General features: G+C 36.9%; 2 protein-coding genes across 2 annotated transcripts in view; both read left to right on the top strand.

Annotated features, from left to right (window-relative positions):
- DNAH12 (dynein axonemal heavy chain 12) overlaps positions 1–12,884 on the top strand; it is a 70,487-nt gene extending 57,603 nt beyond the window's left edge. Inside the window, exons 59-73 of the mRNA XM_075713518.1 lie at positions 968–1,108; positions 2,090–2,248; positions 3,269–3,413; positions 4,257–4,407; positions 4,731–4,984; positions 5,567–5,707; positions 6,513–6,650; positions 7,578–7,811; positions 8,233–8,418; positions 8,953–9,056; positions 10,150–10,354; positions 10,547–10,684; positions 11,135–11,226; positions 11,481–11,548; positions 12,694–12,884. Of these exons, the coding sequence (XP_075569633.1) occupies positions 968–1,108; positions 2,090–2,248; positions 3,269–3,413; positions 4,257–4,407; positions 4,731–4,984; positions 5,567–5,707; positions 6,513–6,650; positions 7,578–7,811; positions 8,233–8,418; positions 8,953–9,056; positions 10,150–10,354; positions 10,547–10,684; positions 11,135–11,226; positions 11,481–11,548; positions 12,694–12,884 (2,347 nt within the window). The remainder of the gene's footprint in view (positions 1–967; positions 1,109–2,089; positions 2,249–3,268; positions 3,414–4,256; positions 4,408–4,730; positions 4,985–5,566; positions 5,708–6,512; positions 6,651–7,577; positions 7,812–8,232; positions 8,419–8,952; positions 9,057–10,149; positions 10,355–10,546; positions 10,685–11,134; positions 11,227–11,480; positions 11,549–12,693) is intronic.
- Positions 12,885–16,100: 3,216 nt separating this feature from the next.
- ASB14 (ankyrin repeat and SOCS box containing 14) lies at positions 16,101–26,311 on the top strand. Its single transcript, XM_009479885.2, has 9 exons — positions 16,101–16,228; positions 16,756–16,806; positions 18,485–18,621; positions 18,718–18,876; positions 20,849–21,094; positions 22,762–22,933; positions 23,877–24,420; positions 25,252–25,405; positions 26,118–26,311. The coding sequence occupies exons 1-9, from the start codon at positions 16,101–16,103 to the stop codon at positions 26,309–26,311; spliced, it is 1,785 nt and encodes a 594-aa protein (XP_009478160.1).

Raw genomic sequence — 26,311 nt, 5'->3', positions numbered from 1 at the left:
TCCTCTTGTCCTATCATTATCTACTTGGGAGAAGAGACCAACAGCCACCTCACTACAACCTCCTTTCAGGGAGTTGTAGAGAGCTATAAGGTCTCCCCTCAGCCTCCTCTTCTCCAGGCTAAACAACCCCAGTTCCCTCAGCCACTGCTCATAAGGCCTGTGCTCCAGACCCTTCACCAGCTTCATTACCCTTCTCTGAACACGCTCCAGCACCTCAATGTCTTTCTTGTAGTGAGGGGCCCAAAACTGGACACAGTATTCCAGGTGCGGCCTCACCAGCACCGAGTACAGGGGGACAATCACCTCCCTGCTCCTGCTGGCCACCCTATTCCTGATACAAGCCAGGATGCTGTTGGCCTTCTTGGCCGCCTGGGCACACTGCTGGCTCATGTTCAGCTGGCTGTCAACCAGCACCCCCAGGTCCTTTTCTGCCAGGCAGCTTTCCAGCCACTCTTCCCCAAGCCTGTAGTATTGCATGGGGTTGTTGTGACCCAAGTGCAGGACCCAAATTTTGAAGAAAAATTTTGAAATAATTTACCTCTTATCCCTCCTTAAATGCAGGCTTTTGGAGCAAAGTATGATTTGTTAATGAAGTAAATGCTGGTTTTAGTTACTGCTTGAGCAAATCATGGCCTGTAAGCATGTGCTTTATTTAGGTATTTTTGAGACTGTGATTTACAGAAAGTCACAGTGAAGTCTTGTTCTGAACTAGGCTCCATTATGAACACTGAGTGTCGCCACCTAACCGTGGGAAATTTATTTCAGCTCATTATTTTGCTTGGGACTTTTAAAAGAGCTGTAAAACATTGAGTGTAATTGAAATTTGGGGGAAATGGGCATATAAGTCCCTTGTGGAGCATGTGGGTCTAATATAATTCCTACGCAACCTTAAATAGATTTAGATTTCTTAACTGATTGCCTAGTTATTCAATTTGAAGTCTCAGTTTCTCACTTCTTTTCTTTTTAGTAACAAATCCAAAATTTTGGAGAAGCGACTTCGATATCTAAATGACCACTTCACGTACAATTTGTATTGCAATGTGTGTCGTTCACTGTTTGAAAAGGATAAGCTGCTCTTCTCGTTTTTGCTATGTTGTAATCTTCTCATGTAAGCTCATTTTTGTGAAGTCTCTTAGTAACAGAAACTAATGATTTTCTTATCATGGAAGAAGGTATTGATGAAATAGCATGTTCATGTGCATATTGATAATAATGCCTTTGGAGTAAGGTCATAAGTGTTTTGGGGTTTTCTAATACTGATAATATTTACAATGAAAGAGTATGTGAGTGCATGTATCACTACTACTGGACACATTACAAAAAGAACATTCCTATGCTGATTTAAATCAATGGTTTTGTCAATGATACATCTTTGAATCCATTTAAAGGACCTGGATAGCGCTACATAGCATCCTTATGTCAAGAACAATTGCTATTATTTAAGAAAACATTTTGGAAAGAAATCTAAGACAGTAATGTGCCATCCCAACAACTTCTAGGCTTCTGTCTTTGTTTTTAATTTTCTTTCTTCTTTCTCTTTTATCCTTTTGCATACATCACGAGATCTCAGTTGCAGTCTTCTCTCTTCCACCGGCTTTTTAGTTTCATCTTCCTGTTGTTTTGTAATTTTGTGTGAATACATTGTGAAAGGAAAGATGAGTTCAAAATTGCACAATCACAACCATAATGTGCATACTTACTTAATTACAATGTGTACACATCTGTATATGGACCATTCTTCCTGGGTCAATTTCTAAGGCTACTGTATTCCCAGAACCCATTATCTTCTATAAAGCCTTTAAAAATCAGGAATTATTGCACTTTTTAAAAACCAATAAGCAGATATATACCATTTACCTTTTGAAACCCTTACTAGAGTCTTAATCAGTCATTTTTACCATACGTTTTTTTACTATATAGAATACTGAGATCTGATCTCAGCTGTTACTGCAGTAACTAAATGCAGTATTGCTAAAAGCATTGCTGCAGTATTACTAAATGGTAGTGAAGTGTAATTAAACAACTCTTTATATTATGTAAAATTGTATCTCAGTAACTGAATATTATCCATCTTTTTTTTTTAATACAGGGCTAAAAATGAAATAGAACATCAAGAGTTTATGTTCTTACTAACTGGGGGGGTGGGTCTCAAGAATAAATACAAGAATCCAGACCCATCTTGGCTACCAGATAAGAGCTGGGATGAATTATGTCGTGCAAGTGAAATCCCAGCTTTGAAAGGACTGAGGTATAGTAAAATGTTGATGTGAATTAGCCTTAATTGTTTTTGACCAAAGTGCGTGTAACATGCTGAAAGAAGTGTTTCCTATATGTTTTCCAAACCAGTGCCAGAATGCCAACATGGTAAAAACAGCCCTGTTTTTCATCATTAGGTTTGCTTCACATTTAAGTCAAACTGTTAGATCGCTAATTATAATATTATTTAATTAAAATATTTTCCTAAATTAGTTGAGATTATTATTTCCTAAAGAAACTTTTCTTTTGGAATGTCTCCATGGTAGAGAAACAGTGTTTCAAGGGGGTCAGTGGAGACCAAAGGAAGTATATGTAGCAAAATTCCACTGCAGTGCTGGGAGAGGAATTTGGTAAAATCTAATCTCCTGAAATCGGGAACATTTCACCCTGGATTTAGAATTTAACCCTAAATTCTGGAGCCAGCATGGCTGTACAAGTCTTGCATATAAATAGCTGACAGAGCCCAAATATTTGGAGGATTTGGATCTGACTGTGGAAACACTGCTCTGTTAGAAGAAATTGTTTGGGGCTGTTTTCTGTTTCTCCTCCTTAAGAGCTTTAGTAGCAATGTGGATGATGGTCCAGCCTTTAAATAGTCTGACACTTGTCCCATTGCAGAGGATGTACTCTGCATGTTGCATGAAGGAAAATACATTTTTTTCCCTGGTTAAACTTCCTGGTAATTTTCTTCAGTTTCTTCAGGAGTTTTCCTGAAATATGAGAGGCAGAAAACTCACCCAGGCCTGTAAAGGTCCAAGCAGTGCTGGCTGGAGGAACAGGCAGAACTGATTGTCAACTTGGAACCTTTCAGGTGGAGTCTTGTATGTCTGCAACAGCATGGTGGGAAAAGATTTTTCACTCTTCAGCATGGAGAAGCTCTACTGTAGGATTATTTGCTGATATAGATGTAGAGTGGCTTGTATGACAATACAATGTAATTGGCTTTTGATAAACATCAAAAAACAGACTCCAGGTATTTACAGTAATAATTGTAAGTGCTTTTTTTCTCTAGGAGTCACATCTCTGAAAATATAGGCAAATGGCAAAAAATTTATGACAGCAAAGAGCCACAAAGCTTTCCATTACCAGAACAATTGAATAACACATTAAATGAATTACAAAAGATGATAATTCTTCGGTGCTTAAGACCAGACAAGGTAAAATGATCTGTTATCAGGTGTTTGTAGACTGTTTCATGTCTTGTAGCATAGCTGTTAAAATAACTAATCTGTTCTTCATATTCGTTAGAAATTTCGTTAAGAAAATAAATTATATTTTATTTTTCAGTTGAGTAGTACAAACACCACAAGCATCAGCTGAGATCTTTTGTCTCACATGATTTAATGCATCTTTCAGAGTGTATACATTGTTTTAGTTTTCTTCAAGTGCTTGTCCACGTTTAGTCCGTTATATACTTGAGAACAGGATCTATTAGCCTGAACACATACACAGAGTATCCAGTACCATGTGCTTTCATACAAAGGGTTCCAAGGCAAAGAGAGATCAAATGTGTTTATTTGAACAGCCAAGGCGAACTTTTAACACATTCTGCCTTTGGTGCACTTAGCAAATTGTATTGTATGTACTTTAGGAGCAATCAGTGTTAGGATTTAAAGTACATATTGCAATTGCTCCTTAGAATTAATTAAAAATAATTACATTAATATTTCCTAAGGGGGAATGTGCTGGTCCTCCACATCAGGTAAAGCCTGACTTAAAGTCATAATGTAATTTAATATTGTTTATATCAGGTATGTTATTTTTTATTTTCTAAAAGCATTATTATTCCTCTTGTAAGGAAAAAGAAAAGGGGAAGGTGTCAACAAGAGGTGAAACCTTTGCTTCTGAAGTATTCTGCAAGACTAGTCTCAAATCCATGCAAAGCAGAGAGGTGTCTGTAGGCTCAGGAATTTAACTACTATATGGTACATAAAAGATGCTGTCAAATATGCAGTTATGTTTAATTTATGTTAATTGTTTGTATTTACTTTTTTTACCAGATTAGTCCAGCTATAACAACATTTGTAACTGATAAACTGGGGAAGAAATTTGTAGAGCCACCACCTTTTGATCTAACAAAAAGTTACTTAGATTCAAATTCTACAATCCCTTTAATATTTGTGCTATCTCCAGGAGCAGACCCCATGTCTAGTAAGTATACACAGAAAGAGAAAACAAAAGTGTAGTACAGCTTTTCGATTAGGGACCTGAATTTCCCCTTCAGTACACAATAACGATTATTTTGCACTTTGTGCAAGTAGATTTGAGTGCATCATGTCACACTGGTAAAATTCTGTGCTCCCTAAAAATGGGAATGGTATACCATTCCCATTAAGTTATACCCATAAGTTATACCATCTTATTGTATGTACATTTTTAACAAAATAGTAATAAACATTTTAAAATAGGGTTTTTTTCCTGACATAACTTCTTTTTAATGAAGAAATGCTAAAATTTTATGCTTTCTCTTCAAGGCCTCCTGAAATTTGCAAATGACAGAGAGATGGTTGGAAATAAGTTTCAGTCCATCTCATTAGGACAAGGACAAGGACCTATAGCTACAAAAATGATTCAAAAAGGAATGGAAGAAGGAACCTGGGTTTGTTTGCAAAATTGTCATTTAGCAGTCTCCTGGATGCCGATGCTGGAGAAAATATGTGAAGAGTTTGACAGTGAAAAATGTCATCCAGTCTTCAGACTTTGGCTTACTAGTTACCCTTCACCAAAGGTACATGCATTGCCAAATACACTGTATTTGCGGAAAGGAAAAGTCAATGATATTTTTTGGAAATATTCATATCCCTGAATGAGCTGATAACATGGAACTTCCCTGAAATACAATGAGGCTGTTGAAAAGATAATTTAATTAAGACAGGACATTTAAAAAATAATTATAAACATAGTAATACCAAGCTTCCTTTGTAATATTTTGATACTGTGATGTGTGGTATTTTGTGTGCTAGTGAATGGAACTGCATTTTGCCAACGTATATAATTAAGAAGTTTTTGTGCTGTCGCTGAGGTTTTGTTTCACATAAATTCAAAAATTTAATTTTGCATTTTATTTCTAAGGTGTTGAATACCAAGAAAACATTTTAAAAATACAGGTTTGTTGTTTACAGCAAGATCTTACTTTCTTGTAAGATCTTTGAGATCTTTGAGAATTTTTTTAAAAGCTGTTCATGTTTAAATTGTAATTTCTTACAGATAATTGTTTCTCTAACAAACACAGAGTACTAATACATTATTATAACAGTATAGCATCTATTCCACACTTTCTGAATGCAGTTTTGCTATTTTTTGTTGCTAGTTTCCAGTAACCATTCTGCAGAATGGAGTGAAGATGACAAATGAACCTCCTACTGGTCTCCGGTTAAACCTGCTGCAGTCATTTCTTTCTGATCCTATTTCTGATCCTGCATTCTTCTCTGGATGCCCTGAAAAAGAGCTGGTAATGTGCCTGTCTCATGACAGTTTGTTTTTTTTTTTTTTATCCACAGATATACTGATTTCTGTCCAGTGTATATTATAAACTAAAATTTTTACTATGGTTGTAAGTTGAGGTTTTGCAATGATAAAGATGATTAGTTGAGAATTAGTCTGCCAGGTAATTTCACATGGCAATATTTAAAAAGGTTTCTTAGGCTTTATTAAATTACATATATATTACGCACACATTATACAATGTACATAAGGTCTGAACATTCATTACTAGGGCATACCTATCATTATTGAGATGATAAGCACTGAGAAGATCTTTTCTTGCTACCAGGGACCAGCACTTATCTTACTGATAAGTGATGAACCACGTAGCTAATCATCACCTGTGAAAGAAGTGAAAAAACAGTAGGATTACCCAGAGATATGAGTATGGTAATCAATATAAGTAGGTATAAGTGGGTGCATCTAAGGACTTATATTAAACTACACATCTGTATTTTATGTTTGCCTAATGATCCTTAAAAATAAATATCTGGTGCTATTTGAATTCTTATGAAGTCAGCTGCCCTTTACATGGAAGAAGAGAAAAATCTTGTGTAATGGTTCTTGAGGAACTAGCTAAATGTGCTTGCATGTGTGGCAACTACGTGTGTATTTGTTCCCAAGTCAAATAACCGCAGCATACTTAATAGTTGCCTGTATTTGTACCCTAGATGGAGAGTCATAATCAAATGGTGTGTCCTCTCTTAAGTTACAGACCAGCATGAGCATATAGGCTAGTTAATAATATTTTTGTTGTTTTGTTTTTCTCAAAGGTATGGGAGAAGCTGCTTTTTGGAGTTTGTTTTTTCCATGCTCTTGTTCAGGAGAGAAGAAAATTTGGGCCTCTTGGTTGGAATATACCCTATGGATTTAATGAATCAGATTTGCGAATCAGTATTAGACAGCTGCAGGTAAAATCATCTATTGCTACCTTTAACTCTGATCTTGCAAAGCATAGGAACGAGCTGATAGTCAAAAAGGAGCAATACGCCTAAGTTACATTAAATGTTCATAGATTTCCATGACTTCAGTTCAGCTACAAAGGCAAGGAACGTCAATCATATTATAAATATTTTCAAAATTACAAATGAGATAAAATTAAAAATTGTTCTTCATGAGATTTGGATTCATACAGACATATGGCATATAATGAGTATATATGACTATAACAAGAGTTAAAATTGTCATATATAAGAGCTCGTTGTGCTTTAAGTAATACCATGTCAGTGACTGTCACCTATTCTGGTGGTTTTTGTGGTTAGGAGAAGGATTTTTTTTTCTTTTTTTTACATATATACTGTTTGTTAAAGCGTTGTACTATTCTCCTTCCCTAAAATAAAATGTTGAATACTACTTGACCTTGAGTCTTCTGCAGGCCCTGTGCAGAAAAGTCAGGAGAGCTAAAACTGTGAATTACAGAAGTTGAGGCTGAACAGTTGGAAAAGTTGTGAAGAAGTTAATGAAAGAGATCAGAGGGTTCTGAAGATTGGAAGAAAAATTGTGTGAAATGCACATTTCTGTATGACACAGAAAAGTGTCCATCTAGAAAGTTTAGACTGGAAAAACTATCCACTTGTAAATAATTCAAGAATGACTTGGATGACTTACTAATTTGGATATTCATAAGAGGCTCTTACTACTAACTCCTCTTTATTTTAAACAGTAATTTTACCTGAAAAAAGATTTCAGAATTTGCATTTCCAACACTTAGGGAGAAAATTTTCTCCATAAACTGCAGTTTTTCATGCACTGTAGCTTCCAGCCCTTTAGTCTGTAGGTCACACTGTTGTTCTGCAGATGTTTCAAGTCTCTAGAATTACTCATGTCTTCTGTTTCAGTTATTCATAAATGAATATAGCCACGTTCCTTTTGAAGCTGTGTCTTACCTAACTGGTGAGTGCAACTACGGAGGTCGAGTGACAGATGACTGGGACAGACGTTTACTGCTGACGATACTGGATGACTTCTATAATCCCAACATAATTGAAAATCCTCGTTACACTTTTTCTCCCAGTGGCAACTATTATGCTCCACCAAAAGGCACATATGAGGACTACATTGAGTTTATTAAGGTAAAAAGCAGCAACAGGATTTTGAACTGTTATAATGATGATGCACTAAAAAGCAATCTCTAAAGGCTTCTCTGTGTTAAAAAGGTAGTTTTGCAGCACATTAAACTGTGTGCTTGGCTTCTTGCCTAACATCCTTGTATGATCCTTCCCATCATCTAGAATGTTTCTGAGAGGGAATCGGTAAGTGGACAGGAGGACCTAGCATAGATAATCAAGGATTCCTTGGAAATGGCTTTCCATAAGTGAGGTGGTGGCTCTATCACCAGTAATACTATCTGCAGATACCTACCATTAAGGTCCTTATCCACCTTCAGTTGAAGTCAGTAGTAGTTTTTCACTTGGCTTCTCAAAGATGACTTGGATCTAATTCCTAGCATGCTGCTTTATCTCATGCAGATATTTATTGTTTATTTTGCCTTAGAGTCTTCCCTTTAGTCAGCAACCAGAGGTATTTGGTTTGCATGAAAATGTGGATATTTCAAAAGATCTTCAGCAAACTAAGATCCTCTTTGAATCTCTGCTTTTAACGCAAGGAGGTGGCACTCAGGGAACTTCTGGAGGTGGTGACAGCGCTCTTTATGAAATTGCAGATGATATTCTCAGCAAGGTATTGTATTATACCAATGACTCCCATTTATCTTTTTACAAAGCAGAAATTCTTTAACTAGAATCTTCAGTGTCAAACTGATTTCATGTTGGAGGAAAAACCTACTGTGAGGAATTTAGTGCAATATGAAAGTAATAACTTGTGTGACTGCAACAGACTGCAGCTATATTTCAGTTGAAAGAAGTTTTATTAAGTAGGTAGGAGATAGGAGACAGAGAGAGAAAACAGAGCAAACACAACTTTGAAGAACAGTTGATTCATTCATGTGAACAAGTTTAAAATTAATAAAATTGAAACATATTCATAACTTCATGGTATGAAAAATTCTAGGTGGTTTTTAAAAGGTAAACATCACTTTAAAAAAAACTATAACTTTTATTTGGATTAAACTACTAAATACTATATTGATGAGATACTCATCAGAAACTTTAATGGTATCTGTTATTCTGCAGTTTTTCACATCTGCATACTTTTAATGTAATACCGATACATAATGATATATGGAGTGACTTCGAAATATGTTGTCATTTACAGCTTCCAAATGATTTTGACATTGAAGGTTGCCTCAGTAAATATCCTGTGAGATATGAAGAAAGTATGAACACTGTGTTGGTGCAAGAAATGGAAAGATTTAACAAGTAGGCGTGTTGTATTTTATTAAATGTATTCCATTTGCAGGAAAATCATTCCATTTGCAGAAGTTTTCATGTGAATCATACACTGTAAAGTCTGTGTTCTGTGAAATATTGTATTTATTTATTTTGTTCCTTTCTAATTGTCTGCAGTGATATCTGCAGTCCAAGCACCATTACTCCTTGTGGAAAGTCGGAATGTAGGATAGATGTCAGGAAAAAGGGAGTCTGAGGAGGCACCTAGAAAACAGAATGTGAACAGTATTTTTACGTGCCTTTTTTTTTTTTTTACTTCATTTTCTTTATCTTTGATTATATTTTATTTTCTTCATATTTCTGACCTGTAGGGTAAAGGGTTTAGAAACTGTGATACATGCACAGTTATGGTTTATGAAACATTTTCCGTGGTAGTTGGAAATATTTCTGCTTATTTCTTGTGTCATATGCTTTGGTTCTGAATTTTTCCTTTTTTTTTTCCCGTTTCCTGATGCCTTTCTTCCTATACCTTATTTTCACATTTATTCTCCTAGCATTACAAACCGATAATCACTTTTATTTTTCTCTTTGGGTCCCCAGTCTCTCTTTTGACTTCGTTTCCTAATTTTCGTTCTGATCTTTTGCCTGCTCCTCCAATCTTTCTTCCCTGTTTTTTCTCTGTCCTCCTTCTTTTCTATTTGTCTCTTCACGTCTCCCACTCCATTTTCTCCCAAACTTTCGATAATGCTCTCTGGCCTTCAGTATCCAAGTTTTCCTTTGTTGCAGACCCTACCCACCTCCTCTATTGTACTCTAAATCTCTTTCCTTCATCTAGTGTATAGTGTATACATTTGGAGTTCCAAATTTATCCTCTTACCAAACAATACAGAGTATATCAGAGACAACAAAATAATGTATTAAACTGTTTATAGTCCTAAATAAATTGGCACAAATGCACAAATCTACGACTTTACAGATGTGGCTAATTACACAGTTATGTAGCAGCTATACAAGTTGTATAGATGGTTCCATAATCCTGTTTTTTCTTTTTTTTCAGTGAGGATGTCATGTTTTACAAATCATGCAAAACATGTGAAAACTCTGTTTTATATTTTAATTCTAGTTTAATCCGAACTATTCGTACTACACTAATTAACCTGAAGAAAGCCATTAAAGGACTGGTTGTTATGGATGCTGAACTGGAGGCTCTGTGTGGCAGTCTACTTATTGGAAAAGTTCCTGAGAATTGGGCTAAACGTTCGTACCCAAGTCTAAAACCATTAGGGAGCTATATTCTAGATTTTCTAGAAAGGCTGAAATTTTTACAGGTAATGTACAGAGGCAGCACTGCCAATTATTTAATCTGCTTCTTTATGTAATTTGTCCTTTATGTTAAAGGAGTATTGGGAAAGGAGTGATAGACTTTGCTTAGATTTTCTGAGTACTGTTATGTAGACAATGGTCAAACAATACGGAATTTGTCTCTCTGATTACTGAATGTGTCATTTTCCTTTTTCCAGGACTGGTATGAATTAGGGAAACCCACGGTTTTTTGGCTGTCGGGGTTCTATTTTACTCAAGCTTTCTTAACTGGAGCAATGCAAAACTATGCTAGGAAGCACAGGATCCCTATTGACCTTCTGGGATATGAATTTCAGGTAGAGATAAATTATAAATGCATATTTTATCAATCTGACTCCTGATGTTGCAGTGAGATGTAGTAAGTAAATCCTGACTGGAAGGTTCATTTTGCAGCTAACTCACTGCAATTTGAAGACACACATTTAATTCTTTGGTAAGGTAGGCATGGTAAATAACATCCGTGAAAGAGGTACGTTAAAAGTAGTTCTACACTCAAGAAAACAGCCTGTAGAGTATGTATTTGTCTGTGTGATTAAAGCCTTATTTTATAACCTACAATAAAGGTAATTAACAAACCCACAGAAATCTGCTATCTTTATAGTTTTGTATAAAAGTAGTAGTGAAAAGAAGGTATTACTATATTATTCCCATTTTGGATTGTCTTCTGAAAATTGGCTGTTGGCATAATGCCTCAAAAAGCAAACAGCTATGAAAGTTTAATAACACAGAACACTTACTTCTTGTAGGTTATTCCTCAGGATACTGCTGATACTGCACCAGAAGATGGTGTTTATATCCATGGATTATTTTTAGACGGCGCTCGCTGGGACAGGACCAAGTCAGTAACAAAGTGTTTTACTACGGTTCTGGAAAGCTTTCTGGTGCTCAAACAAGATTTGTTTAAATATTTTATGTGATACTTTTCCTATTATTGAAATAACACACCAGATGAAATACTTTTTCACGCGTGGAAACTGGGGAAGGAAAAAAAAAAAAAAGCCCAAGCAAGCAACAACGAAAACACACACCCCAAAACCCTCTTTGGCTTAATACCAAGCCACAAATAATTACTTTGTTGCTTTCTCTCGACAGGGGAATGTTAGCTGAGCAGTATCCCAAATTGCTCTTTGATATGATGCCAATTATTTGGATAAAGCCAAGTGAGTATAATTTCTCTGAAGTGTGAGCTATTCAACAGGAGATTGCAACAGTGAAAGCCTTTTTTACAGAAGATCAATGCTCCTACCCTCACCAAAGCACCCAAATGTGCACAGAATTCGTGTGCAACTGACCTATGAGTTTTACATTAAAAATTGGGCCTGCTAGCTTGACTCAGTCTCATCTCATCTGAGCAATAGGCCTGTCCCTCTCCCCACAGATTTTTTTTAATGATGGATTAGATGAAAGGACTAGTTAAATGAATTTTTTATAAATAAGTTTAGGTGCTGCCCGATCTATTTTTCAACCAAAAGTTAATTTGGGTAGGAAAGCACATGGTGCTTGAATTCCTGGCTATACTCACATTGAGAAGAACTTTTAATTGACTTACAGAGATTCAGTGTTTTACCCCACATGATTTAGCAAGGTTTGCTCAGGTTATTTTTAGCTGCTATGGTAGTTGTCTGTCGTACTAGTAAGAAATTTTCCGTAACTCTTGTTTTCTTTGATCAGGAGCAGTAAATCCTTGGTTTTATTTATTCACTTAAGCAGGACTTTGTACTGCAACTGTTGCAACTTAGATGTTATTAGCTAATAGGCAATCTTACAAAGTTTCCCATTTTTCTGCCTGTACTTTCTCTTGAGGTTGCATGAATTTCTTCAGACATGCATGATTTTAGACTTTGCGCAAGTTGCATGGAAGTGGTCTAGGCATACAAAGAGTCCCTGCAGAGCTGTGTCCTTGGATCGCAGGTGACTTGAATTGCGGTTAGGTTCTGTGGCTGCTTGACTAGAATTCTTGTGGAGCTGTTAAAAGCTCATGTATAAACTATGCTTTAACTATGTAACTGTTCAAATTTTAATGTGTCTTTGAATGATTACAAAGCTGGTAGAATCACAGAAAGGTATGGATTCCTGAAAACAAATTGTAGTCAAATTAGTTGGGTTTAAAAACAAAACAAACCACACAAAGAAAACACAGAAAAAAGCCAGATAATTTTATGATGTTACTCACAAAACAATTCTTCATTTTTATTTAGCTTTAAGTATGTTACTGTTAATACTTAATATGTGTATGTAGATTATGTTTCTATCAATAGATCTGCTGAATGTAATATATTATTTTGGGGTTGGTTTTTTTTTGAAGCTGCAGAATTGGACGTAAAGAAAGCTAATGCATATGTTTGCCCACTCTACAAGACAAGCGAGCGTAAAGGAGTCTTATCTACTACTGGACATTCTACTAACTTCGTCATTGCTTTGACACTTAACACAGATAAACCAGTTCAACACTGGATCAAGCGAGGTGTTGCATTGCTCTGCCAGCTGGATGACTAACTTTGGACAGTTCAGATACAGACTTCACAAGATCCCATTCTTTTTGTTGGCTTGCAGTACAGAGGAGGTGGAACATACTGTGTAAAAGAAACATCTGGTCTTTTGTATATTAAAATAGGGCATGCAAATATTTTCTGGTCCTCAATATTTTGTCTTAGATAAGTATGTATTATTATTAGCATCTTTACAATTCTATAAAAGATACAGCTAGGATTTTAGGCTTTGGTGATATTATTAATGTGTAAACATCAATTTTATGCACTACTTGAATATCACAAAATAATCTTAATGGAAAAAGACAATAGTCTGCACTTTCTGAGAGAAACATTACAGTTAATGAACTTGAAGCATTAAGAATGCTGAATTATGTGAGTGGAAAGCTAGTAGGTAGTAAGTTTTGGGATTTCAGTCTGGATTTATATATAGCCTATGTTCTGTCATAGCAACAGCAAAGATTGCAGTATGAGAAATCATTTAACTATCTATAGTAGGTACTTCTGATGCCTTCCTTCCTCAGCAAATGAATCTTTTCAGGATTTAATTCAGATATTCTGATTTTTGTAAGAGTTTTTTTCCAAATAGTTTCTGTGAAGAATAAATGGTAAAATCTCCCTTATCACCACCTGCCATAAAATGTTATCTGTTTCCCTATTGCTCCAGAGAGGCAGTCCAGTTTCAATTCCTTCACTGATTCTGCACTTTTGTTTTCTTTTAAAAAAAAAAAAAAATTACTCAAGCATTCTTCCTAGGTCTCCTCCAGTAAAGAACTATTTCTGCCTTGCATTCAGACACAGCCATCATCGTTGCTTTGTAAGGATCCCTCCGCAAAATACAGTAGGAATAAATTAAGCACATGAAAGTCTCACTCTGTCCTACCTTCACTGTTATAACTAGGCATCGATGTCCTTCATTCCCCTGCTTATTGTGTGTTACACCAGCATAAGTTTTCAGCATAGCTCTGTCTTTCTGAAACTGAGCTTTTCCCTTTAAAGCCTCTATATGTTTATCTTTTGTTTGCTTTTCTATTTATATTAATACATGAATTGTGATTAAGCAATCAAAACAACATAGTAATTTTAAGAGTTCTTGCTTGATTTTATTCACTTGTTTATGCTTGCTTTTATTGGGTTTAGTTTTTCTTTTTACACTGTCTTACTCTTTTAAGTAAGCTTCTAACAGTACCTTCAGTTTACTCTCGTAGGAAAGCACTGAAGAATTTTCTTTCCGTAATGTAATAGTTACTACTTAGTTCTCAAATTCTCATCCCAAAAACTTGTAACGAGAGTATTTTTACAAAGAAACTGGACTTCTAATTCCTTCTTTCACTGACACCATTTGTCAGGTCAGTTTATTAAACGTAACTAACCTATATGAAAGAGACATGGAGAAAGTCCCAGAGTATCTTATGATCAAGTATTTATAGTGAGCTATTAATGGACATAGGCTCTACTGAGATCATTTTCAATCCTGAAAATATCACTTTCAACTTAATAATCACTTCTTCAAAGTGTGAGGTCTTCCATCTTTCAGAAGGTGAGGAAAACCAGTATATTTTCTCAATTTATAGGAAAATTAGTGGTCTTTTTACAAAAAAGAAATAGTCTAAATTTAAAATGTTTATATACTCATTGTACTGTAAGTATAACCAAATACTAACAGTTACTTGTGTGTATATGTCTGTATATATGTTAATATATTTATCTTTTTTGCTACATGTGCAATTACAGAGCAAGGCCTTGCAATCACACATTAGGTGGATCAGGTAATGAATTAAATTATGCAGGTTTGCTATGAATTACTGCTGCTCAACTTTAAGATGTTTCTAGAATCATTCCAAACTTTGCAAGTGGCATCTTGACAACTTCCTTCATTTTTCTGTGCTCATTCATTTTGCTAATTTATTTATTTGCTTTCAGTTTTACTTATTAATCTTATTTTACTTTGCCCTGTGTTTTTGGTTGTTTTTTTCAGGCCAACTCTCTTGAAAGACAGAAGTGGAAGTTTTGATAAGGTAGAACAGATGAGAGGCTTGAGCCTAGCAGAACATCTGTGATTTTAATCTATAATGGCATGTAGTTGAATATACAAAAGAACAGTGTGACTGCTTATGCATAGAACAGTGTACATCTACATGCATTATACTATTTAATGATTGATTTGATCGTTAATAATTTTTTATGTTTTCTTCTTAAATTTTAACATTTAGACATAACAAATAGTATCAATGGGATTTATTTCTATGTTCCATTGTTTGTATTACAATCTTAAAAGGGTAAAAATATTTTTAATTGAACCCTTTCAATTTGGCAAACTTTTTTTTTATTTTTTTAAACTAATGCCATTCTTAAGCTTTTCTTCTTTTTTGTGGTTACACCAGTGTTTTTTATTTCTGCCTGTATTTGGATATATATTGCTGCAGTATTTTACACATATCCCTTACAAGTATTAGAAAAAAATAGGTATGCATTGATGAAGAATGCAGAATTGTAAGTTTATCTGTTCTAAATGGCTGTAGATTATGAACATAAGGTGGTAAAGTTGATCTTTTTCAAGCATGGGGTCTGATGTTGTTTCAGTTGGAAGGCTGATGCACATAATAGCACAAATCTACAATACTTTCCTGACTACAAGATATGGCCCTAACGATATCTTTGTTGAAACAGTTGGAACAAAAGCTATTATTAAAAAATTTCACATCCTTTACTTGCCCTTCACTTCCAGGCCCTCTGTGAAAAAACTGAAAAAACATCCCAAGTCTAATTGCACATCTGTTTTCCTCCTAAGGATTCATCAGAGCACAATTGTGATGTACTTGAATGTCTAAAAGACTTAAGAGGGAATGACTACTTATCTGAAAACTAAGTTTCACTTATTTTTGTTGCTTTCTAATGCATAATGCCAGAACAAGTAGCTATTCTGTATGTTCAGTCTGAGGAACAGAGATAAAAGCTAGTACATGCTATTGGAATACAAAACCTTTACCTTGTTTTAAATAGAATAACTCTGCAGCGCAAACTTAAATACCTGGGAGAAGGCTGCAGCTTGAGATGGAGAAGTTCCGATTCGTTTATTTTAAACTATGTTTCATTTCTCTTGATGCCTAAACAGCAATTGCTATTTCTTTTACTCCAGATTTAACCTGAAGATTTAACATCTGCTTCCAATTAAAAAGCAGTATTTCCCTACAGAAAGTGATCCAGGTTGTGCTGATTTGCCATGTATAATCCTACATATGTGTTCGATGATGATTCTGATGATGAACTCCCTACCCAACATGCTATTCAGGAAAGCTTACAAGATAGGCATAAAATTGAAACAAGTGGCAATGCAACAGAAGATGAAAGGTAATAAGTTATTACTTCTATTTTGGGTGTTTTCTTGGCAATATTATAAGTATGTAGTAACCTTATTTTCCTTTGTGACTCTGTGTGTTGGATTGCTCTGACCTTGTCTCATGGGTGCTGGAAACCACTGCTAGCTCACTTGTTCTGAGTTCTCCCTGAAACAATATATTCATTTCCTTGAAAATATGGAATGTATGAAACTTTCAGGTGACGTTTTACATCAATATCTAAATGAGTACAAAGCTTTATGAAGAAGAGACGTACGTGATGTAAAAATAGATTGGTATGGTAGCTTTCCCTCATTTTAGTATTTAATTGTTGGCCTTTGTGTGAAAAATCCAATATTTACAGTGGCAGGGGAAGATGAACAAAAAAGTGTTTTAATGTGTTAAATCCTGACAAAGCCTACATAGCTTACAGAAATCTAGCATGTAGTCTCGACTCGAGTATTTAAATTAAGGTAAAATTATATCCTGAACTACACATTAACTTTTACTTCTCGCATTATTTTTGTTCTGTTTATGCAGTTTCCAGTATATTGCAAGTAAAGAACGTGGAAAGATAATTGCAGCAATTCGGACAGTTAAGTACAAATACACCACACTAAGCCCATACCCCTAGGAATCACTTGGGTATTGCATCGTTGAGCAATGCCTACATTTTAGGTGTTTGATCACCTGATTTAAATGCAGTTTTTCTTTATATAGTCTTGGGAGGAGTAAGGTGACTAAAAACGGGATACCTAAAAGCTAACTTACTAGATAGGAACATGGTAATGGGATCGTTCAAATGTAACTCCTCTCAGACTCCAGTGCTTCATCTCCTGGAATTAGGGGACAATGCCAGCTCTTTCTTGTAAAATAAGCAACAGGATGGCAAGGCCCCAGTCAATTAATGCTACGTAAAAGGATTTCACTTTGTGAGACACCCAGATTAAAATCCCTTCTCTACCTGAAGAGTGTTCCAGAATTGTTCCTTAACTGCCAAAATTTAGTTTAATTATTTAATTATTCCTATGTGAGATGCTTTTAGCCTGCTCTTCTGAAACTTCTACTTGTTGTGGTATAATCAATTTATATACTGAGTCACAGAGATAAGTAAACAATGAGCATAAGTAGTACAGTTGTTAGGACAGTTGTCTGGCAGTGGGAGACCTTCAGTCCAGTCTTTATACATAGAATCATAGAATTGTTTAGGTTGGAAAAGACCTTTAAGATCATCAAGTCCAACCATTAACCTAACACTACTAAGTCCACCACTGAACCATATCCCTAAGTGCCATATCTACATGTCTTTTAAATACCTCCAGGGATGGGGACTCAACCACTTCCCTGGGCAGCCTGTTCCAGTGCTTGACAACCCTTTCCATGAAGAAATTTTTCCTAATACCCAATTTAAACCTCCCCTGGTGCAACTTGAGGCCATTTCCTCTTGTCCTATCACTTGTTACTTGGGAAAAGAGACTCACATGTCATAGTAAGTAGTTATATTTAGTGGAGTCGGAATCAAGAAACGAAGTCTTTTCTGAAAAAGCAGGTGCTATATATGTTCCACACACTATGAAGAATGCACCTAAACTCTAGTTACACTTGCTTTCTGGCCTTATGAATATATAATTATTCCATATGTAGGAGAACTTCAGCAGCAGAGGTTGAGAGCAGCCTGTCCCCTCACCCTATAGCTGTAGGTAACAGGAGGACAGACTGCCTTCTCCCAGGAATGATGGGATAAAAAACATGAACAGAAACCAGGCCTCTACTTAAACAGGCTTTGCAGCCAAGAAATTTTTGCTGTTTCTTGATGAGATATAAAATTGAAAACATAATCATCTGTGGTTAAATTTCCAGTAAGATTGTTAGTAAAAGCAAGAATAACAAGATAGGTCTCATCCTGTTAATTCAGCTTCATTTTACTTTTCCCAGCCTAAATATTTTTCCTACAGTTTCACTAGGACACCTGTTTGCTTTATACATTAAACTTCCATGCGCTATTGCTCATAAGAGAGGATTGTATATGAAATATTTTAGTCATATTAATTATAAGTAAGTTTTTTCAATGTATAATTCAAAATGCTTTGTAAGTCAATGTCAGTCATTGATTGTTCCATTCATGTAAACCACCCTCTGAGAAAAAATAGCTTTGACAAAGGAAGTTGTTTATTCTAGATACACTGGTGGGATAAATGGCACTCAGTATATTAGTTGCCTGAATTTTGGTTTATGATGAGTAATGGGATATGTGTCTGTCTTAAAATATCACAGGCCAAGAAGAGGCCTTGATGAAGTTGGTGAGGCACAGCTCTGCTTTTGAAGAAGCAGATCAGCAAGGCTGGCTTCCTGTGCATGAAGCTGCAGCACAGCTAAATAAGAACATCCTTGAAATAACTTTGAAAGGTACAGAGTTCTTGTGGTTTTCCACCAAAAAGTTTTACAGAGTCAGGTTTGATGAATGATTCAGCTTCAGATGTGTTCTGCTTTTCTGTATTTCAGCCTCCCGTGCCCTTACGTGGGAACAGACCACTCTAAAAGGGGAAACACCTCTCTTGGTGGCAGTAAGAAATTGCTTTGTAGACAATGTCCGCTTTCTCCTGCTCAATGGCTGCAATCCCAATGTTAAGAATGAAGAGGGAGATTCTCCTTTAGTTATAGGTGAATACCTTATTTAGGGGTGGAGAGGTGAGGGAGTGAGGTGAGGTTATAGTTACACAGTTTAGGTATCATTTTGATGTATTTGACCTCAAATGAATATCTACAATTCTTTGCTATGAGGAGAAAAAAAAATTTAATCTCAGTATGGAATGTGTCTGTCCCTGTCTGTCTGTCTGTCTTAGATGATATCAAGGCTTTAAATGAGCTGACAATTCCAAGTTAGGGACTGTCACCACAAAGTTCTTAGTATTACTTACTAATTAAAGTATTATCCATATTGGTCTATGGAAGTATGGGAAACAGAACTAGGAGAAGCTAAAAATCTTTCCCCAAAGTCTGATCCAATGCAGGGAGCTCCAGATGCCTGCCCTTTTCCATCCCTCAGCTGCAAAGAGTTTGAGGTTCAAGTGGAACATACATCTTCTTCCTCAAAGAATCAAATAGCTTTCTCCATGAAGTGCCAGAGTGTTGTCTTCTGCTTTCCTTGGCATCATTTATGCAGTGGTGCCAGATAACCAGGTCCTCCTGCTGCTTCATGGTATCACTTGTTCTTCATGTCTGCAGGCATAAAACATTCATATTCTCTGCTTATGTGGTGTGTCTTTCACTGCATCAGCTTCTCTTTCTCCAAAACCCATGGTAATTGGTTTTGATTTTCAAATTATAGCAAACCAGCCTGATTTATCTGCATTACATAGAGCATAAAACAGTGTTTGTCCCTATTCAGACATTCTTGGAATTAATCCAACTATGCCAAGTGAAGAAGCTAGCCAGGCCTAAATTCTCGGTTCACTTCTCTTTGAATTTTTTTATTGAAGAAGAAGGTCCCATATCTAGTATCAGTCTTAGTGTGAGCGCCATTTTAATTTGATCATGCACAAGAACTGTAATTCCTGATTTGTAAGGAACTAGTCCTAATATTTTTGCCAAGACGTTTTTCAGAAATGTTCTCTGTTAATTTAATTTGCTTCCCCCAATTTTGGCTATGATGCTATTATTCTTATGGAGTCCTAGCCAAAAAAAAAAGGAAAGTGTGTTCTCATTATCTGAGTTCTAAAGGAGAAGTTTCTTGGACAAACCTGTAAGTTTTTCCATATTGGAAGGGTGTTTTTTTCAAAACTATTGTTAAAGGAAGAGGAAAAAGCCTACCCATCTGTAGGACCCCCAGTCTGTCCTTTCGAAATTACTAAAGCTTCTAGTCAGGGCCACCTGCTTAGAAAAGATGCAGAGAATTCCTAGATACTTTTGAAGTGCCCTATATTAAAATGCATCATGCCCCAAGAAGGGGATGTGTGGGATTTATCTGAAGCAGCCATGTAGGTTACAGATAGTAGGACATCACAGGTTATAGCATGCTGTCAGCGGTATTTCAAGCAGCTGTGGCAAATGAAGCTTCTCTGTCTAATCTGTCTTGGTGAAGGGCTCTCACTGTTCTGCCCCGCACAGCTTGGAAGATCAAAGAGGGGGGGAAAGGTGTTGCCTATTCATACCATTCACTGAGGCCAATGCAAATTACTCTTTTAAGATCCTTACTGACTTAACAGATCAGTCTTACTAAGCTAAGAAGGCATATGACACAGTCATTTAAAACTTACTTTCATATTATGGTAACTGCTTATGAAGATTAAATAGAGCTCTCTGAGCAGGCCAGCTCCCGACCACACCAAGTCCCTCTCTACGATCTCCGTCTAGTGGCAAGGGAAGTTGCATTCCGTAGTATTACCGAACACAACAAAGGATTACAGAGAGAAAAAGAGATTACCATAAAATTATTCATTCGTACAGTTAATGTTATCCTGGAAACAAAGAACAGACTTGTTAAACCTTTCAGTGTAGTGTGACATTTCTCAGTGTATAAATAGCACTGCCAGGAACAGCTCCAGCTTTCCTGGACTGCCACATAACAGAAGCTATAGTGCCTAGAATAGTGTTGAATAACATTCTGGCTGATACTTCATTTATTGTCTTACAGCAATTAAACATGATTCGTATGAGATTGCCTCCTTGTTGATAAATTCTGGTGCAAAAGTGAATTTACAGTGTGTCCACAAGAGGACTGCTTTACATGAGGCAGCCAGACTAGGCAGGAAGGATCTGGTGAAGCTTCTCCTTCGTTCCGGAGCAGATCCTGACCCTCGCAGTGGATATGGACTCACACCTCTAGCACTGGCTGCGCAGATGGGACATACAGAAATTATGGAGCTCTTACTGCAAAAAGGTGAGACTTTATTATATAGGATGTTATAGGAAGAGACGGCTCGGGGTGGGGGTCTATCTTGCCAGTGTTATCAGTATCTGATGGGATGGTTAAAGAAGACAGAGCCAGATTCTTCTCAGTGGTGTCCAGTAACAGGACAAGACGCAATGGGCACCAACTGAAACCTAGCAAATTCTGTCTGAACATAAGAAAACACTTTTTTCTGTGAGGGTGATTGAACATCGGAACAGGTCACTCAGAGAAGTTGTGGAGTCTCTGTCCTTGGAGGTACTAAAAACGCCACTGGATGCTGTCCTGGGCAACCTGCTGTAGCTGACCCTGCTTGAGCACAGGGTTGGACTGGATGGTCTCCAGAGGTCCTTTCCAACCTCAGCTATTCTGTGGTCCTGTTTTACAACTCAGTAGATTGATTTAGTAACACGTAGGTTAGGTGGTGGTGGTGTTCAAGCGAGTAGAAATTGTAAGCCACATGTGTTAGTACTGAAATGTTTAAAGCCCAAATGGGACAAAGTGAATCCTTTTTCCAACAGAGAAAATTATTCCTAAATGCAGAAGCAAAAAATTGTTCTTGGCTCAGTAGCCAGTAAAACTTTGCATTACTGAAGTGAAAGGAAGTGAACTGTTACCATGTTGCTGAGTATACAGCTGGTAGTGTTAATAGAGCCAAACGTATATGAAATATATTTTTAAAGATTACTTACTTGTAGCAAACTGTAGTAGTCATCAGTGAATGCTTCACAAAACTGTAAGCAAATCTGACACATTGCAGGAGATACTTTGTTTGCATTTTTGGATGGCATCTTAATTTATTTAAGAATTTGACTCCCAGATCATGTGAGTTGAGGTCCATCTAAAGAATTCCTAGTATCTAAATTTCATGTTATAGGACGGGGGGGGGGGGGGGGGGGAAGGGGAAGGTGTATGCGCGCGCACACACATATATTCCCTCTAAAGTAGTTAGCCTATTTACACACATTTTTTAGTCTCCTGAAAGTTCTGTGATTGGATTAGAACTGGCTATTGTAAGATACGTCTTCAGAAATAGCAGCAGAAGTAACTTTCCTTACTAAAGAAAATTAAATGCTGTCTGCACCAAGAGGATTGTTGTGGTGTAGTTAAGTAAAGGCTTGATAAAGACTACATTTTCATAATACTCAAATAATGTATCAGTGTTTTAGTGAGTAGTTGTAATTGTTTTTAAATGCAATATTGTTTTCTCACGTAGACAGGTCACCTTAGGGAAGGCTTGACAAGACATTTATGGTGGGGAATTTTATATGATGGCTCAGCAGCACTGGAACTGGATTGTATGAACTGTTTTGATACTGGGTTCTCTCCTATTTACAGTTACATCTGTCCAGTCTTTGTAAAGTAGAACAACTGAAATGCATTGTATGTAAGCCAAAACCCAATTATTTTTATGAATAAGAACGAAACCCCTTGCTTGCCCAGTTCTAGTGTCAAGTCTTACTGTGTGGTTGTGTCCAAAGCAATTTGGACCTTCGTGTTCCCAGTACCAAGGATCCAACATGAAGGTTTATGCCCATAGTGGTTTTATTTGGTGAAGAATAGTATCCACAATACCATGTCACTGGGGGGTTGGAAATATTAATTACTGCCGGATATTTACAGTGACTACTGTGAAAATCCTTGATGCTTCTTTCCAGGTGCGGATGTTCTTTCACAGGCAATGGATTGTGCTTCTGTATTATTTGAAGCAGCAGGAGGAGGAAATCCAGATTCTCTGAGTCTTTTACTAGAATATGGGGCTGATGCCAATGTACCGAAGCACTCGGGTCATTTGCCAATCCACAGAGCGGCATACAGAGGACACTTTCTGTGAGTTAATCTACTTAAAAATCAAGTAATGGTGACACCAGAAATACTAATTTTGCTAATTCTACCTTATTTAAAACAGGCAGCCAATCTGTAGTTTTGCAGAAGGAACTCTTTCTGACCATGTAAATAGGAGTTTTCTGCGTCTGAATGTAAGAGACCAGTCAGGATAATCTTCATCATTTTAGGATGAACATACTAATTCCTATAGCATTTCCCCACTTGTCACAAATAGTAATACTGTCCAGTCTGATCTTGAGGCTCTTGGGACATCCTCACTCTCTTTGGGTATGCCTCATCTCCACCCCATCACAGGAAGGTAAACAATCAAATAGACTTGGGGGATAAGAGTTACCCCTATTTTAAAGGCAGGAAGGCCACTGGAAGATATTTATGCTAAAATCACAACCAATAAGTGAGAAACAACTCTTCAATACTAGGAATATTGCCTTGTGATTAAGAAGCTGAGAATTCTTAATTCCTATGTTTTTATATACATATTAATGAAATTATATTTAAATTTAAATGTATATATTGAATTATGTATTAGATGTATTCATATTATAATATATTCTCTTAGTTCCCCAATTCCTGTACGTTAAGCAATAACACTGTGCTCTTGACATTCAGGAAAAGCTTCTATTGAGAAGGAATCATTATTCCTCTAGCAAGGAATGGGGTTGTTTGTGAATAATAGTATAATAGAATAATATTTGATGTGTAGTAGGTGTAAAGTCAGTATCCATTGCTGGTTAACAATTTAATTGTTAGAAATTAAAGTCAGTGCAGAGGTATAGCGTGCCATGGTACTGATTTGGTAAATTAAGACAGTTGTATACGGTCATGATGAATTCTGAAGCCCAGCAATGCAGAGAAATTCAAAGATTGAGCTAGGTGACCCAGTATGTTTAAGATTCTGAGATTCTTCTTTTTTTTAATTCTTCAGAGCCCTAAAAAATTTAGTTCCCGTTACTAATTTTGATGCCATTAAAGAAAGTGGGATAAGTCCAGTTCACTCGGCAGCAGCAGGAGCACATCCTCAGTGCCTTGAGTTTCTCCTCAAATCTGGGTTTGATGCCAATTTCATGCTGGATCAAAGAGTTCGCAAAGGCTACGATGACCGCCGGAAATCAGCATTGTACTTTGCTGTTTCCAACGGGGATATCTGTTCAACACAGTTGCTCTTGAATGCTGGAGCCCTGCCAAACCAAGATCCCATCAACTGTCTCCAGATAGCCTTGAGAATGGGCAACTATGAGTTAATGAATCTACTGCTCCGACATGGGGCTAACGTCAATTACTTCTGCAGAGTGAATACAACACATTTTCCATCAGCTCTACAGTATGCTCTGAAAGATGAAGTCATGTTAAGAATGCTGATGAACTATGGGTATGACGTGCACCGCTGCTTTGATTGCCCTCAGGGAAACAGTTCCCATTCCCAGTACGTGACTGATGGATGGACTTCTACCGTTATCAAAGATACAATGGCAAGTATATCGGATGGCTTCATATGTTGTTCTACTACCAGTATCCTTCCTAAAACTAAATGAAAATGTACTTAATGCAGCATCAGAAAAGGAACTTTTGAAACTGTAGGACAGTTTATACATAAAGGTAGGAATAGACAAGGCTTTAAAAATAAATAGATGTTGCCATCAGGCTTAGTTCATGACAGCAAATTTTTGAATTGTGGAACTATAGCTAATGATATGCTAATGATCAGTACAGAATTGGCTCTCCAGGGTGGTCTTGTCCATGCTGTGAAAGCAGGGACTTGCAGGCTGGCTCGCTGGGTTGTCGTGTATCGTGCCACTTAGACTGGAAGGCTGTTGTAAGGACCCCCCGGAGCTGGCATGATAAGCACCGAGTAGAAATTAGCACACCTGGACCAACCTAAGGAGGTTCCTAGAGACACCCAGCAGCATCATTGTTCTGCAGTTTGTAGAGTCCCCTTGAACCTAATAAACCCTTCTTGAACCTGACGTTAAGGGGGTGTGGCATGCACTGGGCTGGTGGGTCCCCTGTTCAGCATGGTGGGACACAAGTCTAAATTCCACTTAGGGAGTGGTAGCACTTGATTACCAAATATACAGCTGCCTAAGTTCACTTCTGGGTCTAGTACAAAATAAGCATCTCTCAGATTTTACTAGTGAGGCTTAATGCAAGCTGTGACAACCTCTAAAGCTCCCCTGACTGACAGGACACTCATTCTTCCCAGCGTTCTGCTGAAGTTATTTAATTGCTCTTGTCCTGCAGAGGCAGAAGTCATTTACAGGAGTATTGACTAATTATTCTATTAAACATTTTGTTTCTATCAGTTCTGTGAAGTGATAACCTTGTCATGGCTGAAGCATCTCTCTGGGAAGGTAGTGCGAGTAATGTTAGACTACGTCGATCACGTTAGTATCTGCTGGAAGCTAGAAGCAGTTCTCAAAGAACAGGAGCTCTGGCCAGACATCAATTCGATTTTAAGTAAGTATCTGATGTTTACATTTGAAATGACAAACAAGCTGTTTTGGGATTGGGGCCTTTTTCGTTGGTGGTATTTTAGTTTTCATTTTCTTTCTGTCAGACTGGTGCTTTTCTTGACCCTTGTTGGGCCAAAAGTTATGTTTTGACAGCAAGAGACCTCTTAAAAAATCAGTCTGTGTGGGATTTAAACTAAGTTTCTCTCAGAAGTCTGACAGATGGTAACTGTACAATTTATGTAGTGCACTTGGGAACTTTAATTACAATGTAGGGAACACAATCCTCTTCAAGGGGAGAAAAGCTTTTTCCCCCTGCCTCAAGTTGAGGGAACAAATCTAATAAATTACTATTTTTGAGTGATTTAATTCTAATTTGATGTCCTTTTTGTTTGTACATAAATTAAGAAGTAGCGGCTTGCAATTCTGTTTTTACTAGCTTCTTCAGGTTGACAGAAAACTGGCACCAATTATTTGGGGTTAAAGTACATTCCCTAAACTTTACTACTTAAATTCGCATTAACCTATATTTAGCCAACTTGACAGAACCAAAGTCTGTTGATTGAGCTGCCAGTTATTATAACTGAGAGATGTATGGGCTGAGGTAAAAAGGCTAGATAGTGATAGGTCCAGTTTTCCAGGTAGCAGAGTATTGAATAAATAAATTGAATGAAATGTAGTAAGTAACTTACTAATCAGTCTCGCCTTCTCATTTCTAGCAAATCCTCGCTCTCTGAAGCATCTTTGCCGGCTGAAGATACGGGAATGCATGGGCCGGTTGCGTCTCCGTTGTCCTGTCTTCATGACCTTCCTCCCACTGCCAAACTGCCTGAAAGACTATGTACTATACAAGGAATATGATCTTTATGGACAGGACAACTTCACAGGAACCTATAGCCTCAACTGTACATAA

Source organism: Pelecanus crispus, chromosome 7 (genome assembly GCF_030463565.1).
Source record: "Pelecanus crispus isolate bPelCri1 chromosome 7, bPelCri1.pri, whole genome shotgun sequence".
In the NCBI taxonomy this organism is placed as follows: domain Eukaryota; kingdom Metazoa; phylum Chordata; class Aves; order Pelecaniformes; family Pelecanidae; genus Pelecanus; species Pelecanus crispus.
The sequence above is the reverse complement of the archived record's forward strand: the minus strand, read 5'-3'. Positions and strand labels throughout refer to the sequence as shown.